Raw genomic sequence first — 20,154 nt, 5'->3', positions numbered from 1 at the left:
CTTGAAAAACAATGCTTTCTACACACACAACAGAGAGGAAAATAAAAACAAAAACAAAATAGGAATCTTAGAAAGAGTGACACTGTAACTGGAAACATTTAAATACAGCAAAACATAAATTCCTCTTCTATGCAAAGCTACAAAAGTCCAGTCTTTGTATTGTCTTCACAGGTTATGGTTTATGGCTATGCTGAGAGTCTCTGAGATTCTTTTTTTTTTTTTTTTTTTTTTTTTTAATATATTTTTTTTTTCATTTTTTTGAAATCCTGTAGAGTAGACCCTGCAGACACATCTTTGTGTTTGCAACTTTCTGAATTACATTGCAAAACTGTGCATACAGAATCTGAGAAATAAATACATTCATTACTGCACATACATCTTGATACAAAAACAACACTGTCAAATAGTGTTTGCACCATCTTTGTTAGATATTAAGACCAGGCAAAATTAATATTTCATTTTCCATCAGCCCCCCCATCAAATGTTTGAGGTGGCTTTGGTGTAGAAGGTAAAAGCTACAAAGGGTCAAGACTAATGATGGAGAGGTTTTCTAAAAAACAATCCTTTCTTTTTTTTTGGCTTCAGCAATATTTTTGCAAACCATCTTCATTGGTCATCATTAGACTCTTCTAACATGCAAATCTATCTTAAGTTTCACCTAGAAAGCCTTATGGTTTTTGGTTGGTGTCTTTGCACGTGACTGCAAGGTATGGAGTGAATCACTCCGGCTGTTTAATTAAAAGGTGGCTCAGATAGTCAGAACAGCATAGCTCAGGCCCCAGGGCAGCTCTGGGTAGAAGAAGGGAGCTACGTGTCTGCGCTCGTGCCCTCACCCCAGACCAGTAAAGCTTCCCTGGCCACCACTGCATTTCACAGGGAGATGCCGCCTCTGCGCAGCCCGTGCTGACGCAGAGCGTGGCACAGAGTTGTGCATATTCTTCCACATCAGCAGCCACAGAGCCTCACAGAAGCTGCGTGTCAATAGCTCTTTGGTGTTTTCTGTGATCTTTGTGGCTCCTGCTAACTTCCCCAAATGCACAGAGCTGGGCTTTCATTTATTTTTGCCAGGAATTTGGTTTTGGAGGTCTTGCAGTAAGGGCAGGAAAGCAGCTAAACCTAGCTCAGTGATTGCTAGCCCGAGGGAGATGAGCTGGGTATAGCAGCTCCCTCGTTTCTGACAACACTCTTCTCTGATCCCCAAAACTTCTTCCATCCCTGTACGCTCTCCTGGGGCTTCTCCACCCTCCCACTCAAGGTCCTCTGAGGAAGAAGTTGGCTGCTCCCCATGGCTGCAAGCTGTGGGCCTTAGCAGCTGAGCCTGCACAGTATGAGGGCCTGGGCCTTGCACAGCAGCATCCCTCATGGGCTGGAGACAAAAAGTCCTAAACCTACGTGCCATAGTTCTGACTGCTCTCCCTCCCCACCCTCACTGAGCAGTGTTGGAATGCAGGCTGGCTTGCAGTTCCCCCCTCCCGAATTGGGGAATCTGCAATAGCCTTCAGAAGAGAAACCAATGGAAAAAACAAAGATTAATTTTGACTGGCCCCTAGATCTGTTGAGGTCTGAAACTGTAAAAGTTTATGTAAACAATGAGATAAATATATTAGTACTTTTCTGAGCCAAGTGAGGTTCCATACTCATTCAAATGTGCTTTGGTTTAAAAAATAGTTTTGTGAATTTGGGTATGAGCTTATTTTTTATACAACTTTCACTATTTTATCCTTTTTTTTTTTTTCCTGTTACTCCGAAAACATTCTGGAACTAAGTGACTAAAGCATATGCTTAAGCTGCCAGGCCTCTTTTTTTTTTTTCTTTCTTTTTTTTTCTTTTTCTTTTTTTTTTTTCTCTTTAATGTTTTATTCCTCTTGAGGCTCTCTGTGTATCTTGAAAAAAAAAAAAGCAACTCCCTCCCCCCACCCTAAAACTCTTAAAATCTTAAATATGAAACTAGTGTTTTGCTTTCTCATTAAAATACAGAAAAATGTTTGATACAATACTATGTCGTACAAATGCAGTTGAGTGTTCAGGCCCCAAGCAGGCCTTAAACAGTCCCTGAAGTTTTGAGTATTATTAGTTATTCATTATTACTGTCACAATTTGGAAAATGTTTATACTCAATCTACGGAACACAACTTTACGCAGCTACTTGAAAAAAGAACAAAATTTCCTTTTGTACAATACTCTTGCTGTACACAGACTTTAGTCGTATTGTTTAAGTGCTGGGGGAGAGGGATAAAGTAAAAAAGCCATTCTGGGGAAGAAGAAAAAAAAAAAAAAAAAAAAGCATTGGGTCCTGAAATTTCAAAATGATTCTCAAAGCTTAAGAAAGAAATGAAGAAGGTACCTAGAAGGGGAAGGAGAAGCTACATCACTCACATGCATGCTTGTAAAAATGGAATTAAACGAGGGGGAGCAGGTTGGTTGCCCACTTTGGATCTGACTGTGCTTCCCTGAGCTGTGGGTGCTCCATGCCTTGGCTCGGCAGCCCCAGCTACAGCTGCATCCTATGGCCTCTGCACAGCTGCCCTCCCACTTACCCCATCACCACAACAAACTGTGGGGCTATGAGCAAAGGGGGGAAAATGGTGCCCAAAACCTACTGCAGAGGCAGAGCTTACTGCCAGCGACGTTTCTCACTAGGAGAGCTAAAGATAATTGTCAAAATCGGGACTTGGTGGGTTCCGAGCCAGCCAGCAGAAAAGGAGGCTCTGCTGTGGCAGCAGCCAGAGGCAGCATGAGATTGAGCTCAGCTTTCAGGCTGCTGGAGGGAAGGTGAAGGCAGTGTGAAAGTGCCTTGGAACTAATTTTGTATGGCTGTCCTTAAGCCCTGCTGGGACTTACTTCGAGAAGAAGGTAGATGGCAAGGCCTTCCCTCTTTTCCCCAAAGATGATTCTGGGGATGTTCTTAGGGAGGAGGTTGGCTGGGAACTGAGGGAAGAAAAATTCAATATAAATTCAAATGTGGAAGTGCTAAAGACACTAAAAACACACCTAGCCCCCCTAGAAGAAAAGAGCGTGCCTCAGCACGATGAGAAATGAAAAGTCCGTGCTCTCCTCATGCCCCAAGTCACAGTGGGGCCAGAGCAGGCAGACAATAGCACGAGCAAACAGCACAGCAGAGCGGGCAGGAAAGGGGCAGCGTGTTCCCTGTAATGTGACACCAGGCCAAGGCGCAGCTCAGTTAGTCTATTGCTTGGAGCCTGGATTCCAGTTTCCTCAGTTCATTCAACTGACCCAAAAACTTCTTTTGGACTAGTCCATCTTAACAAAAAAAAAAAAAAAGAAAAAAAAAAAAAAGAAGCTTATATTTCTTAGTTTCAGACAAACATGCTCACTTTTTTTCTTTTTCTTTCTTTCTTTCTTTTTTTTGGTCAAAACTTAAAAAAAAAAAGTTTATTTTTTTAAAAAAGATAAAATGTGAGGTTTGGTAAACCCTATTCAGAGACTATACTGGTTTGAGTGGGAAAAAAAAAAGGAGAGCGAAAAAATACAAGTGTAAACTTCTCAATTCAGAAGGGATGATTCTACTGGCTGTGAATTTTTACCACCACAGTCACAGGAGGCTTGAAATAAGCCATAGCTTTCCACAAGGTCACGCCAACAAAGTCAAGGGGGCCAAGAATTGGTGGGCTGAGTTCTCTGTCTCTTCTCCTAAACCAATAGCAGCTGTTGGCTGTGATGTCTTATGCAGATGTTGCAAGAACATTTTGTTTCTTTTCATTTTTCTTTCTTTTTGTGTGCGTGTGTTAAACTGTGTAAAAAGGAGGATATGAAACACTTTGGTTTGCTTTTTCCTCCTCTCCTCCACCTTATTGCACTCTGGATTCTAGTAAATTATAGACTGCTATGCCCTCACCCTCTGTCCTGCCAGGTGTTTACAGACTGACCCAGATGTGCTGGGGGAGTGGAAGATGAGGGGGGCATTTTCCTCTCCCCATAGTATCCAGATTCAATAAACAAAGCTGGAAAGGGCCCAGAAAACTCAGAGAAGTTTTCTTCTTTTATCTAAAAGTGACTACAAACAGCCAAGAGACTGCGAACGAGCCAGGCTGAGCAGCCAGCACAGCTTCTGGCTCAGCATATTTTTTGCTTTGTCTTTGGCCAAGCTTTGCTTTAACATTTCTCTAGCTGACTTGATGGAAGGACAGGGTGGTAAAAATCCCTTAATTTAATTTAGCTTCTACCTTTATACATTGAATTACTTACAATAAGAGAAAAAAAAAATGCCTAATCTTTCACTAACCATCTTATTGTTCTCATGAATTCAAGAGGTAGCAAAGGTAACAAGTCTGTACACACAGACTTGTTCTTTAGTGAGGGAGGAAAGCTAAAAACATACACACACACACACAAAAAAAAATAAAATAAACAATAATAAAAAAGTACCTAAGGAACTTGTACCAAGTCCAGCCTACATCAAACCCCCTCCCTACCCACCCACCATAGAATTAACCTCAGACCTTCCAGTTCAAACATTCACATAAACGTTACAATGGTTTTTCCTTTAATAAAAGTACCTCTAAGCAAAGAATATTCATACGAAACTACTAGAAAAGTAAAGACGACCCCCTGCTCACTGAAAAATTCTCAGGGCATCCAGTCCCTGGTTCAGTCATGGGTAAGGCTGAAGAGGTTTGCATGTTTTGTGGGAAAAGGTGGTATGTGGTTACGTGTGCCAAGGATAAAGATTAAAACCAAATGAGTGAGGGATGGTAAGGAAAGCATCACCAGCTCTTTAAGCAAAGCACCCTGGCACTGCATGCCTAGGTAGATGGCTGTCTCCACCATGGCCAGCCCAGCAGGGTGGGTGGTGGGTTCCATCACTGCTTTGGCTTTACCACAGCATCCAAAAGGGCTGCCAACCCTGCAAGATGGTCCACAGACACAGTTTCCGTGTTTGTGAGGGCAATGCAATGTTTTTTCATAGATGTATGCTATTTTCTTTTGAATGGCAAGAAATACCCTACTGAGTTTCATTTTAAGAGAGAACATGACTAGGGCCACAGCATCGCATAGGAAAGAGGCAGGGAGGCTGGATCCAGCAGAGAACGAAAGTTCCCTGTGGTCCTCCTCCTTGCTTCAGATTCCCAAAATGACAGTGAAGTCAGTGCACATGGAAAGAAGTGACATTTCATGCTAGATCACCAAGATTTTGAGGGAGAGTTGGACTAAATGCATCAGCTTGGCTGTGGACCTTTTTTTTTTTTTTTTTTTTTTTTTTAAGGGATAACAACTTTTAAAAAAATGTTAAAGCTACATTTGTTTAGGCCTCCCATGACTGAACAGAGTATGGGGAGTTGCCCCCTTTTTTGTTTGTTTGCTTGTTTTTGTTTTTTTTAAGCAGCAAGTCTTACAGAAAGGTAAATCACTGCGGATGGGCTCGAAGCTCATTCTGGAGTCTTTGGCTTATGTGGGAGAGGTATGCATTCGCAGGTGGCTGATCAGATTGCGCTGCTGGGTGAATTTCCCACCACACAGTTGACATTCGTAGGGTTTTTCTCCTGAGTGGACACGCATATGCTCTGTCAGTCGGTACTGTCGGGTAAAGCGCATCCCGCATTCCTCGCAAGCAAAGGGCTTGAGCCCCAGGTGGCTGCGCATGTGCCGTGTCATGGTGCCCCGCTGTGTGAACATCTTGCCGCAGATGTTGCAAGGGAAAGGCCGCGTCAGCCAGTGAGTCTTCTCATGCTGTCGCAGTGTCGCTGGATCCTTGTAGCTCTTCTCACACACAGAGCACTTGAAGGGCCGGGACTCTGCAGAATAGGACTGGTTGGGGTTGGACAAATCCTCGGCTTCATCCTTGCCGCCATATGTGCCTTCCTCCTTGATGTAAAGGTCTTCCTCAGTGTGTGTCTCCACATGGGCATTCAGCTGCTCAGAGCTGGGGAAGCCTTTGCCACAGGGAATGCAGACATACAGGTTGTCACCATACGCCACTGGCTCAAATCCCTCCTGTCGGTAGACGTAGTTGGCACTGGTATGCCCACCACTCTCGCTCTCACTCTGGCCGCTGTCATCACTGTTCTCCTTGCCATTTTCTACCTCCTCCTTACACGAGTAGGGCAGGTCTGCACCATAAGCCCCAGCCAGGCTCCGCTCCACAGACTTGGACAAGGGCCCCAGCAAGATCCCATTGGGCAGCCCTTCGCCTTCATCCCTGTCTTTGCCTCCATCCTTTCGGTCAAAGGCATTATCTTTCTTGATCCACTCCTTCTTACGGGACGAATGCCGGAGGCCCTTGCGCTGGCTGCTCTCTGTCAGTGAGTGGTGGCACTCCTCGCTCAGATCCATCTCCATGGGGTCACTGCTGTCCGCTATGCTGTGAGGGGCTCCAACTCCAGACTCGTCAAATGATGAGGCACTGTTGGCTGCAGGGGCTGAGGCAGATTGAGGAGAGCCATGCTGGCTTTCGCTGTGCTGCGTGTCATCGTGAGAGGCTGCAACTGGGAGTGATGGACTCTTTTTGGACAAATCGAGGCCGAGCTCCTGATCACCAGTGCTCCCATTTGCACTACCACCCCCACCACAATTCTTACTGGCTCCCCTGCTTAAGGAGTGACAGTTCTCTTGATTGGAGCTGCTGATAAAGACCTCATCATCAGAGAGCTTTCCCTTTGACAGCTCCTTTGTATGGGAGCCCTTCAACCCCTCATTTGACCCTGAATAGCGAGCTTGAATGACAGAAGCAGCGGAAAGTCTCTGAGTCCTGGCAGATCTCCCAACACCAAGGCCACTGGCCTTGCCAGAGAAGGACTTGCTGTTTCGCTTTAGCTTCTTTCTGCAGAGAGCTGCCAGGTCGTGCAGTTGGAGGTAGCTTGCTGCGGTGAGGAGAGCACTGAAGTTCTGTTCACCGGGCTGGTCAGTCGTTAAGAGCTTACCAGTATAAATAAAGTCCAAGATCTGACGGAACACGGTGGGGTTCACCATGTCCGTGTCTAAGTTAATCAGGTTGTCATGCAGGACAAGGGATTTGAAATACATACTGCTGGCTGCCAAGATGTTCTTATGGGCACGAAACAGGGCATTTTCTACCACAATGATCACATCACAGAGGAAACCTTTGGCTCGTTGCTGGTTCAGCTGCAGTAGCAGTTGTTTGGCATGATTTGGCAGTTCCATCTCCACCTTCTCTTCCTTTCACCTTCACTTTACCACCTGCAAAACAGGATGATGGGAAGTGTGAACCTGCTGTTTCCACTCAAACATGTCTACATTTAATAGACTGGCTTAACAGTGTGCAGTCTTTGTTCAACTTGACACTGACTATGGAGGTCTGGATATGATGTAGCCTTGCAAGCTGTGATCCTTCCTGGATTACCGACAGAAGTATTACTCACACTAAGATTTCAAGTCTCAAAAATCAGATTTTTACAAAAGAAATCATCATTGGCTGGAATTGCTATTCAAAAGATACTAGTGAGAAAACAGTAGTTAGGTATAGGGGAAAACTTTTTGCGTTTCCTAACACAAATCTGAAGGGGGAATAAGGAGAAAGATAAAAAGGAAAAGGAAAAAAGCATCTCTCTCTCTGCCATTTGTATATCCGAGCATGTAAAATAACTAGCATAAGCTTCACCTTCCCTGCTTTAATGTGTAGTTTGTTTCTTGGCTTTAATATGATGAAGTCTTACAACATATTAAACTCCAGCAGCTCTGGGGGTGAGAAAATGACATTTAGCAACTAAATCCAGTGGAGATGGAATTAATCACACAGAGGTGTCAATGGGAAATCTCCTTAAGAAAGGCTGTTTTAAAAATCACCCCCCCAGGCAATGTCCATATCCTGATCCACTAACATTAAGTGCTAGAATCAACCTTGGACTGCCTGAAATTCAGGATGCTGAGCTAGCTAAATGCCAGCAAGTATATTTAACAATCTGAAACTGTTTTCTCAAGTTAATTCCTCCCTTAATTTTGAAAGATTTTTGTCTAAACAAATAGAATTCAAGTAACCTATCTCAAATAGCAGTCTCTCTACCCTGAAATACTGGTAAGAGAGTAAGATTGTGGTTATCTCTGTGTAGTTCATGTATTTCACTAATGGTATGTACAGTGTAATTTATTTTAGATATTTATATTGATTTATATTGATGGCCCTTATTAAGCAGTTGGTTTGAGGAGGATCCAAACTAACTGCCACCTGCAAATTTGGTAGATATGAGAACATGTAGAAATTAGCATTTAAAATCGGGGCTGCATTCAGAAATCCAAGATTAATTTTGTTTCTTTTGTTGTTGTTGATATTTTTGTTTGAAAGCGTCGGCTGCTACTTATAATGGGCATTTATCTGTTAATTTAAAATTCATTTAAAGTAATTTCTGAGCTTCAAACATAAAACAGCTACCTTCATCTTTCCCCTTCTCCCTTTCTTTCCCAGTTCATCTTATTATTGAAATAGATTTCTGCTTTTGATGGAGGAGCAGGCCCTACATCCATAGAAATGAAGATTATTCTCTTAAAATCATCTTGACTTAATGCTTTTATTGTTTGTGTGTTCCATTCTGTCACATCAGATTTCAAATGATAAAGCATTAAGCTGATCTAGGCTTATCTTCTCTCTGGGTCAAGTATGTGTACTCAAGAAAAAGAAATAATGAATAATACCTCCATAGTTTAACAAAAAAAAAAAAGCCTCCTTCATACCTTACTTATATTCTTACTGACTGGTGATGAATAAAAAGTTTTCATTTTGCAGAAAGGTGTTAAATTTACCTCATCTGTTTCCATGAAGCAAAAGGATTTTTCTTTATGAAAGAAGTAACCAAAAAGTAAACTGCTTTTCTTCCCAAACTGCTGACTCACTAGAATGGCACTTCTGCAGTTACCGAACAATCTGCCAAGCAGGTGCCTCCCTTCTTCCACAGGACACATTTTTTTGGTTGACCAGCCTGCAATTTGCCTTTGCATTTGGTAGAATTTTGTGGCCCTTGTTCTGTGCACACAGATCACAGTTGCTTTTCACCTTGATCCACAGCTAAAATGACTGTTCTGCTTTTCTGTTCCATTCCTATCCATTTCACAATGGATGGTATCCACATTAAATGGTGAATTCACTGCTCATTAATACTGCTTGCCAAGATGGCTGGCTTTAAAAATGGTCTCAGCCAAAGAAGGAAATACAGGCTTGCTACGATTTTAGACAATTATTTCTTCTCTCTTTATAGTGTTTCTGTCATAGAAATTCATTCTGCCGCTTCTTGAAAACATAAAGGGATTACCACCAGTGAACTACGTTGAGCACTTTAAAAACAAGTTTTGCTGGAGATGGTTACATCAGAGCTACAGTGCACAGGCAGTGCGTCTGGCTGCAGTAGCTTTCTTCCAGAACTGCTGATTAAAAGGAAGAAGTAACAAGTGAGGCACCAAATGCCCACTTTTAGCTGACCAGGCCTTTAAAAAAGCACTTACTTCTGGGTCACCAACATATATTCATAGGGACGGACAAAAACTTGGCTTGCAACATAACACTCTGTCTCTAGATATGAATGCATCCTGCTCAGCAGTAGCAAGAGACCACCTGTTATTGCACTACAACTGTAACAGTGCTTCTCCTTGCATATAATATGCAAAATACCTCAATATAATTTTTAAGTGTTCCATAAGGAAAATGCAGGAAGAGAAAGGAAAGATCATAGCCAGCATTTTTTTCTTGAACAGACTAATAAAAAAAATATGCGTTCCTGAACTAGAAGTGAGCTTGTTTACCATTCGTATGGCACTTGAAGCAGAGGTCTAGAAATTTCTGCAGACATGTTTGTCTAAGCCTTTGCAAAAAGTGAAGGCTTGTTGCAGCTACAAATGGGAACCCTTCTGCCTTAAATGATCTTGAAATGAGGTAATGAGGTAATGAGCCTGCAGGGAAAGCAGCCCCAAAATTATATTTGGCTTTTTACTGAACTCTATGAGAAAGATAATGTTATTATTAAAACGCAGTATGTTCTGCAGCAAGAAAATTAGCATAGTACATGTTGTTTAAATTATCTATATTTATCTCACATCTCAAATTTTACAGAAGTAAAATTTCAGTAGGACAGAAGTATGAGATAGGTTATTACCTATAGTAGATTTTAAATGCAGCGATCAAGTTTAAGCAGTACAACACCATCTGTCAAATTTGAATTTGTTAGCTGAAGTGTAACATGGATTTAGCAACCCCAACAAGACGAATATAATAGAACAGGGCAGGCAAAACCTTCAGCCAAGTTTAGATCTCCATATATAAAAGTTTGTCAGAAATTGCCCACTGAGGGTTTTTACCAGGACAGCAACGTGGGTCAGAGAGCACACCTTTGACTGAATACCTTTGTTGGCATACCTGGCTTATATATCTTGTACAGTCCTGGACACAAATAAATTCATTCCAGATGTTTTCCAGAGTTGACCAATTATAAACCCTTCTTTAGCAGTGATGCATTTTGTGAGTAGGGGAATGCTGGAAATCTTGTTAGCAAAAGGACAAGCATGCATTATTCCTTGACCTCTGGCATTCCTAAGTTCTCACTTCTAGCGGAAAGCGTGGGATCAAAGATAACTACAAGGTTAAGTCCTGTATAAAACTGAGCAGATCTTCCCAAACAAATGGCAGGTGCAGCCTTACAAAGGTCTTCCTATCTGTCAGTTTGCAGAGAATGGTTCTTAACAAACCTTGAAGATGTGCACAACATTACCACCAGTATTAACAACAAAAGCCCCCAAAAGACCCTGAAAAACCACAGTGGTTTATATTTTGTGTATTTCAGTATAATTTTTAAGAACCCTTCCTTTTTTGTTTTCTGCAAGAAGATTAAAAAAACAAACAAAACCACAAATTCCCCATTTATAGGGAGTTCTCCGATAAAAGAAAAAACAACAAAACCAAGGCTCACAGTCTTTCAGTATTGAATTTGGTGTGCAAAATTTCACTCCTTTGCATTTAAACAGGATCACAGAAGACTTTAATCAAAAAGCAGTAGAGGTAGTTTTTCAGATTTAGGTTGCTTCCCAGTCATTCAAGACACAGTTTTCAAAGCAGAACTTGCTTAAGTATTCTTGTGCAAGTAAGGAAGAAGACTGAGGCTCTCCACTACTCCACTATATCCATGTCATTGCGACACAGCACATGCAAAGATACGAAAAATACAGAGCACAAATCACAGATTACAGCAATGCTGCAAGCAAATGCCACACATTGAACAAAGCTGCACAAGCTAAAAGCATTTTCACAAGCAGTAATGCCCAAGGAGCTGAGTAACTGAGCTGCTGTGCCCAGGTTTGAGCATGCAGTCATCGAGTGCGTGTGGAGAGCATGCAGAACACATCAACAGCTCCAGGAGCTTTGCTGCTCTCACTACAAAGCAGGAAAAACATAATTTGCTCTCAATTTCTGTAAAGACTTTGGAAATCGCTGAAAATTAGGTTGCCAAAGTACGTGAGAAGAGGAATCCCTTCACTCCCTGTAAATAGTATAAAATCTACATTCATTTGAGTCTCTTTAATATTCCTAAATCTTTTCCTAAAAGTAATTCCTGAATAAACATTGTGTGTTCTCTTAGCAGCCTCTAGTAGGAGACTCTGATTTCACCCGTGTTATAGATTTTAACATCTGAATACTGTTCACCTTCTAAGAAGCAACAACAGTGAAGCAAAGAATCAATCAAAAACAGATTTAAGGAATCACTCATTTCATGGAGAGGATTTGTGCCAAGCACCTGAACAGTGAACTAACAGTACTGCAGATAAAACCAGCAAACAAATTAGATGTGATGTATCAAATTAGATGCCAGTAAAGCATTAGCCTAGCATGCATGTTATAATATATCTAGGAAAAAATAGGGTCTTGCTTACTTATGACTCTTCCTTGCTAAGCAGTTCTGCTGCACCAAGTAGACATGCAGTAGTGAGCATGGGAAAGAACAAGACAAACAAAACCAATTGCTTTCTTTGTTGCTTTTTCCCACCAAGTTACTTCCAACACTAAAAATGCTGTGTCCAGCTACTGTCGTATCTAGGTGAAACTGAAACGTGGATTCTTCACCCTTCAGTTTCAGAGGAACTAACTTTTTTAGAGAACTGGAAAATCCTAGCAGGAAGAGCTTTCCTACTGTTCGCTGGCTCATCTGATCTTTCTTTCCCCACCCCCCTAGAGAACTTACTTCCAGGATTTTCCCAAGGTATTGGTGAGGTGGTCTTTCAGGGCTGCTAACTTTCCCCCCAGGAGCTGCAGTTGGCAGGTCATTAACCCATACCTTGTGAATGTATTCACATTCCAGAGCAGCAGAGGCAGACAGGAATGCATGAACTATGTTAGCTCAAACTGTTCTCTATCCCCTGTGAGAAGGCAGACAGCAGAACATTGAAGCAGAGGCAAGAACATGCACTTTTTCATCATCGGCATTAGAACAGCAAAAGCTCTTTGAGATGGTCTTTGAGAAGCAGAAAACTGGATGCAGCACGCTTGTTTTTCACACTAGAGTATCTCACACTTCAAAATAGGTAGGACCAACATGTCAAGTTACAAGGAATAGGTCTGCAGAACTGGGGAAGGGAGAGAAAGCAACATGCAGGAGAAAGCAGGATGCGCAGCTGCTGTTGCAAGTGTACACATGGAAAGGAAGAGAATGGAGGATTATTTCACAGAGGATACCATATCAGCAAACATAAAGTGGTCCTTATCTTGTTTGTTACATTCAATTTATTGCCAGATAGAACTGCCATCCTGTCTCCCTCAAGCAATTTACAAGACACCTGCAGAATTGGTGAAGCTTGGGATATAGTCACAAGCACCTCTTTGGTACCTTTGTTCTGCAATGTTTGGACGTTTTGTACGTGGGCAGTACATGCTCAACTGCTACCAGCGTCTGACCCAAAAAGGAGAGAAGATAGAATCAAATGATGTCCCTAGTCCTTCTTTTTCCTGTCCTAGAATAACAATCAGAGCCTGACATGGCTAGTTCCTTCCCCGCTGCATGGCAAACTGTATAGGCAATGGAGATGTCCATGGGTGAGGATAGAGGCCCTGTGTGCATGAAAGCACTAACATCAGGAGAGCAAAGTGATTTCCAGTAATTGCAAGGCTGCAGCAAAGCAGGAACACCTTGCTATAAAAGCCAAGACTACGAGCAGTACAATGCAGATTAACCACTTGGTTGCCGCTTACCATGCCAGGTACATTGGGCTAAAGGCACCTCCATCCAGTGCTGCCCGACGTGCCAGGTACATCCCATGATGTTCCATTGAAATCACAACAGGCCATCAATAGAACGTGGCTGCACGGATGCAGAATGGAGAACCAGGCGCTGTTAAATGCAATTAAAAAACGGCAATCAAAATTGAAACGTACATTTTAAAATGGCCATCTGCCTTAAAACTGTAACTACGAAAACAACCTCCCCTCCACCCATCTCCCCCGAGCTGATCTGTGACAGAAAGAGCGGAAGACTTCTGCACTTTTCCTTGATGACTTGCTCTGTCCACCTCCATTCAGGACTCCAATGGCACTGAGTTTCAGGTGTACCACGGAACACATATCCAAGAACAGCAGATCCCAGGCTATCTGCACCAGCTTCCCTACTGCCTAGAAATACAGGCAGGTAATATCACCTTTAGAAATGCTTCTGTAATGGAAAAAAAAAAAAAAAATGGTGCCAGAGCTTCACGGTCTTGTTACCCACATACAGACAATGGAAATAGTACTTAAATGCTGATCCTTCATGTTGTTCCCTTTTCCCTGTTCCCCTTCCCAAGCTCTTGAAATCCTTCTCTCATAACATCTCTGATGTTATGGCATGGATCCAGGCTGAGTCCTTTGGCTTTTGTTACATCTGTGGAGCAAGGAGGGAGGGAGGAAAAGAGAATATTGAACCCTCCTGATTATAATGATGCTTCACTAATAACTTTATTATCCACTCTTGGAGACTGGAAATGATGTTGATTCGTAGTGGACTACAGCTCATATGAGAGTCATGAAACTTAAGACATACGATTCCACCCTTCCCTGCCCAAAAGAAGAACAACATCCTTTTCATGCCAAAAAAAGCACATCCCACTGATGCACACAGCTTGTTAAACCTAGGGTATCCTCTGCAGTGCATATCGTCCTCTTCCAAGAGTCTCTGCAGTCAGCTCTGGCAGCGTTATCAAGGAGGACATTCTCAGGAAAGATGCTAAGCACAGGCCTCTCCTTACAATTGTTGTTGCTCGAAGAAGGTAAAAACCACCAAGAAATAAACTTGCAGCCTCGCAGGGATTTAAGACAGGACTTTTGCATAGTTCATATCACATTGATGGCCGCATGTCTCCATCTGTGCTACTGCAGATAGAAATCTTACATTTAAAAAGTTAGAAGAATATTGATTACCATTTCAACCTTAAAAGGCTGAATGGAAAAGACTGACAGCCGTGAATCTTATCTGTATGAGAGTGAATGTAAGGGACAGCAGTGGCATGGCAAATTGGAAGTGTTTTCATGAAAAGGACACCAAATGAGGAGGTCTTGATTCTTCTTGGACATCTGCTGGGCTCAGACACTTCCCATCATTCCTATCTGCAAACTTATCCTCACAGTTCTGTTACTTAATCCTTTCCATAAGAATAGAGCTTTCGTACTCAGATTGTCCTGTTTTGACTGCTCTATACTGTGGATTTTTAAATATTGTCAATACAGTGAAGAAGTGAAATGTGTTTGCTTCCTGACCTGGGCTATACTGAACCAAGAGCATTTGCTGAAAAACAGACCAGAGCTCCCGCTCTCCAAGAGCACACACCTTGCATAAAAGCAACACATTCCTGGCTGCACTTGCAGCATCAGGGCTCTGCAAAACACTCAGCAATAGTGGCAGTACTCAGTTTAAGAAAGACTGAATGCTTCATTAAGGTATTTATTGGACTGGTTTTGAGACAGTAGCTCTAGTGCAGATTTACATCCAGATTACAGTAATTCCTGCTACGGTGAAGCAAGAAACTCTTCTCTATGGTTGTGTTTTCCCTCTAGGGCAGAGATTAGCAGAGAACTGCTTAACACAGAGGTGTTTTCTGCTACTAGAGCTGCAGTCAGAAATGAAATTTCCTGCAATTCCCAAACAGAGCTTTTGTATGTTATAAATTTATTTTCACTGTTGACACAAAGACTTCCGAAACGTTATACATGGAGGAGAAAGGAAAAGCATAGACATCAGAGATGTTGTCAGGCAGAGCCAGGCACTAAAATTTCTGGCAAATCTGCAGAGTACAGTTGAACTTAGCATAGCAGTGGCACAAAACACATAAAGGCTCAGAAGCAGTAGATGTTGGGTGCTCCTGCAGCCCTGCAACAGCTGACAGGGCTCAGCCCTGGCTTGATACTACATTACAAGTGAGACAGGCATACCTGATGCTGATCTAATGACTCCTTATTCCAATAAAATACCCACATATTCAGTAAAGTAGCTCAGTCCACATAAGAGGAATAGTATCTGTATGCACTCAGCAGGTACAGGCCCTGTGGTATGCAAAATTCCTGTTTCCCACCTACCTTTGAGCATTGGTGCATAGAATTTTCTCTTCACAATTCAAGAATTTAGGATGTGATTAAAGGACTGTTGCTGCCTTCCAGCTAATCCTTGAGAGTTTTAGGCAGAATCTATACCCCAGTGAATTACATGGAATGAAAAGATGCTAAAGGTCCTAAACCTTGGGATCTATTCATCAGTGTGATAGACCAGGGTTCACAGGTGGTGCATGGGGTGGTAGCTGTGTGCTGGACATTGCTTTGGGAACAAGAGCACACTGTGTTGGAGAAGGAATGTCATGACCCTTTTCTAACAGAGCCTGTCTTACAGCAACCTTCCAGTTGCAGCACAGCTTTAGGTCTCTGAGTCACCACGGGTACAAGCTGATAGTTGGGTTGTGAAATGAAGCAATTCTGCAACAAGTGCACAGTTCTTTGAACTGTCCCTGTGACTGGAGAGGGATCTCCAGGACAGGGATGAGATAGATAGCTAAGAGTGTTAAATCCACCAGCTGTTATGACTCAGACCCATCAACGGGGTTTGTTAGAGCAAACAGGGCCTCACAGCATTGGAAGAAATGGGAGAGTCTGAGAAAGATCCTCCCAATTGGCCTGCTTATTTTTATTTCTTGTGTGTACTCAGCAATTTTTTCTGCAGTTAGAAGCAGTCTGTGGAGGAGCATCTGCATAGTGCTAATGTTGGGAACTTGTTGCAGTAGATAACACTAAGCTCCAGGCCAAGGGGTGCAGAGATGACATGGGCACCAAAAGCCTTGGACCAAAATGTTATCTCTCTTGCCATATACCAGATGCCAGGGAGCTCAGAAACAAACTTTGCCATCTCATTTTTTTTGTACAAGACCAAATTTCATTCACTTATTTCATCTGTGCCTGTGGATGCAGCAGCAGCAGTTGTCCTTAACACAAATAATCAATGCCTTAAATATGGCACCTTTTGCACTTTATCCACCTTTTATTTCTCTTTTTTTTTTTTTCTTTTTTTTTTTTTTTTCCCCAAGAACTGATTATGTGCTCCAGCCTCTACTTCCAGATAAATACTTGCCCCTAAGCACTAACCTGCCCTCAGATTCTTCCTGCCTGCTTCATTCCTGTGAAGTTTTTCAAGCAAATTAGCTTAAGAATTGGCCCTGGCAGTGTCAAGACCCTGCCCAGCACCCTTCCAAATTGTATGCCTAAATTACCATCCTGAACCTCAGACATGGGGTGCTTTGTGACTACACTGTGTTTCTGCCGCTCTGAGCCTGCCAAATGAGAGGATGCCAGAAAGCTACTGTTGCTTGTAAAAGCAGAAGACTTTACAGGCTCAAGGTCTTGCAAACTAGATAGATTTACAGCCAAATGCATCCAAGATGCAGATATCCTAAGGGGAAAGAGGGCTTATGGTGAGATACTTGAATGTTTTGTGTAATTTTACACATGTTCAGAGTTTTTCATGTTTCCTTGGCTTCCTCTTCAGATGTCAGTGGTCCCTCAAATTCTCATTTCATCTGTCATTCCTCTCTCATCTTCACTTGAGACTACAGACTTTTTTTAAACTTACTAGCTGCAAGGAGGTCACTCTAGTATGCTTCCAAAGTCCTCCTCTTCTTAGAAAGGTTCCCATGCACAACAGTGGTCCAGGGCAGCAGATATCTCAGGCACATTTGGCCAGCCTTCTCTGTCATAGGGTTTATCAGCTTCAGTGATTACAACTCCAGGCAGTTACAAAAGGTGACCCAGCATTATGGGATGTTGAAAACTTTGAAACAATGCAAAGTATCTTTCCTTCTCTATGCAGTATTCTTGTCAGTGTCGAAGATTTTCTGGCACTTCTCAAAACACACAGATTGTAAGTTCTTATCATAAATCAAGCCTCAAGACATTTCTCCATTAAAAAAAAAAAAAAAAAAAAAAAAGTGAAAGGGGAGGGGCAAATCAGAGAAAAAGGTAATTCTGCCCAAGGATTTGGTTTTGAAAAAGAGATTAGCAGCCTGTGCATGTACTTTTACCATGTAATCTGGAAGCTCCTCAGGACAGGACCCCCTAAACACACCATACTGAACCATGCACACACCTCATAGCAAAAGAACCAGCAACTCTCTCATCAGTTCCAGACTGTTCAGCTTCTAACTCAACACTGCCAGAAGGCAAGACTATAACAAATTAACACCATTCACAATTCACTGAAGTTGCTGTTCCATTGTTTATTTAAAACATGCAAACACACACTCAAGCTGGCTCTCTGCTGCCATCATCCAAACCCAAGATTTGTAGTGACAGAGGGACAAGCAAAGGCAATCAATTAAACTCATACAGAGCAGCAGTCACTTCACTGGAACTCTACTTAGGTGTTGCTCTTTCACAGCAAGCAAAGCAAAAGAATGCCCACACTGTTCCAGCCTTTAAGACAAAGGTGTAAAAATCCTTATTTCAGCACTTGAATAGAAAAGTTACAAAAAAGAAAGAGCCCCAGGTTTGAAAGGACTCAAGCACAAATATGGGTTGGGCAGAGAATGGCTTGAGAGTAACCTTGGGAAGCATTTAGGAGTATCAGCTGCTTAAAGACTCAACGTGAGCTGGCAGTGTGCGCTTGCAGCCCAGAAAGCCAACTATATCCTGGGTTGCATCAAGGGATGTGAGACCAGCAGGTTGAGGGAGGCGATTCTGTGCCTCTACTCTGCTCTTGTGAGACCCTGCTTGGAGTACTGCATCCTGTTCTGGGGACCCCAACACAAGGATGTGGAGCTGCTGGAGCAGGTCCAGAGAAGGGTCACAAAAATGATCAGAGGGCTGGCTCTACAAGGACAGGCTCTTCTGCCTGGAGAAGAGAAGGTTCTGGGAAACCTTACAGCAGGAGGTCTTTCCAGTACCTGAAGAGGCCTTCCAGGAAAGCTGGGGGGGACTTCTTATAAGGGCATGTTGTGAAAGGATGAGGGGAAATGGCTTTCAACTGGAAGAAGGTAGATTTAGACTAGATATTAGGAAGAAATTCTTTACTATGAGTGTGGTGAGACACTGCAACATGTTGCCTGGTGATGTTGTGGATGCCCCCCTCCCTAGAAGCATTCAAGGCCAGGCTGGATGGGGCTGTGAGCAACCTGGGCTAGAGAGAGGTGTCCCTGCCTACAACAGGGGGTTGGAACTAGGTGATCTTAAAGGCTCCTTCCAACCAAACCATTCTGTGATTCTGTGACCCAACACTAATGAAACTCATGCTATTTACAAACACCCAAGGGACAATCTGCACCCCTTATCATCACACAAGATGATAGCTGCATTAAAATAGGAAACTTGTCTTACTTCATAAAGCACAAAGTTTACAAAGGACAGTATTAGTGAAAGTAAATAGTTGTCAGAGTAAAGCAAAGAGGTGGCTGTAAGACCTGACAAAGTACAATGGGCTGCTCCCATTTCTGAACTCTGGGTATTAATGCTGTAGGATGAGACCAGTTCTTCTAACATGGTTTACTCTGATGCATCAGTCTGTTTTTATTTTAAGAGATTATCTGGGAGGTGTGTTATGCTTTTATTCACGCTGGAGAAATTAATATTTTATCATGAGATGATCACGATAAGGATGATGTTAAAAGCTGTAGGAGAGTCTTATCCTCCCACCAAATACAGCTTAGTTTGCCAGCATGTATGTGTGTGTCACTAATGATTCCTTCACACACCATTTGTATCTGTAGGCACTTACTATATGCAGAGCACCTCCATATCTGATGTGCTGCTCACCAGTTGCATCACATAGTCTTTAGAGACAGATTCTTTTTCATTTCTGTTGATTTATACTACATTAAGCCCTGGCATGCTGCAAGTCAGTTTAAAGCATAGTAAAGTTGGCATAATCACCTGAAACCCTTACTTGCTACCTTTTTTCTCTGCTCATTTTATGAATGTTTTCAGGTTTATGATCACTCTAACACTGTGTATCCTCTGGCTTCTTTGTCACACCCTGAATGATAGCTGCATCATCCAAAGCTTGGTGTAAAGACAGTTTTGGTTTCTGGACAAGTGAATGATAGACTCCAGTTACCTTCTACAGGCCAACAATAGTTAAGGAACAACTGGATTTTGTACTGAGATTAAGACAGAATCACAGAATGGCCCAGGTTGGAAGGGACCTCAAGGATCATGAAGCTCCAATCCCCTCCTGCCATGTGCAGGGCCACCAACCTCCCCATTTAATACTAGACCAGGCCCCATCCAACCTGGCCTTGAACACGTCCAGGTTTGGACAGGGCATCACAGCCTCTCCGGGCAGCTGTTCCAGCACCTCACCTCTCCGATGGTAAAGAACTTCCCCTGACATCCAACCTACATCTTTCCTCCCTCAACTTTAAACCATTTCCCCTTGTCCTGCTATTATCTACCCTTTAAGAGTTGACTTCCTTCCTTTTTGTAGGTTCCTTTTAGGTACTGAAAGACTGCAGTGAGTTCACCCCGCAGCCTTCTTTTCTCAGCATGGAACTGTGGATCCAGAACAGTTGGAAAAATTTTACAGATAAAAACTAAAGATTTTAAAAAAAAAAATTTTACAGATTTTAAACCCATGATTTATCAAAATGTTTAAATACTTAGGTTTAATTATTTCAGAAGCTATTTACTTCACATAAGGTGTCACATAAGGAAATTGCTATGTCATATTTGTGCATTTACTTCCTGTCAGAAACAAGTCTAAAAGAGAACTG

At 42.4% G+C, this 20,154-nt stretch overlaps 1 protein-coding gene across 4 annotated transcripts in view; it reads right to left on the bottom strand.

The window, feature by feature from the left end:
• Positions 1 to 206: 206 nt before the first annotated feature.
• HIC2 (HIC ZBTB transcriptional repressor 2) overlaps positions 207 to 20,154 on the bottom strand; it is a 74,835-nt gene continuing 54,887 nt past the window's right edge. For 3 of the 4 annotated variants that reach the window (XM_052690998.1, XM_052690997.1, XM_052690999.1), the window contains 2 exons: positions 13,136 to 13,274; positions 207 to 7,155 (listed from right to left, as the gene is read on the bottom strand). In XM_052690998.1, coding sequence (XP_052546958.1) covers positions 5,407 to 7,119 — 1,713 coding nt within the window. In that variant the 5' untranslated portion in view covers positions 7,120 to 7,155; positions 13,136 to 13,274 and the 3' untranslated portion in view covers positions 207 to 5,406. The remainder of the gene's footprint in view (positions 7,156 to 13,135; positions 13,275 to 20,154) is intronic. The other variant, XM_052691000.1, reaches the window with a different exon arrangement.

The sequence above is a fragment of the Tympanuchus pallidicinctus genome, unplaced genomic scaffold (genome assembly GCF_026119805.1).
Source record: "Tympanuchus pallidicinctus isolate F22 unplaced genomic scaffold, pur_lepc_1.0 scaffold28, whole genome shotgun sequence".
In the NCBI taxonomy this organism is placed as follows: domain Eukaryota; kingdom Metazoa; phylum Chordata; class Aves; order Galliformes; family Phasianidae; genus Tympanuchus; species Tympanuchus pallidicinctus.
The sequence above is the reverse complement of the archived record's forward strand: the minus strand, read 5'-3'. Positions and strand labels throughout refer to the sequence as shown.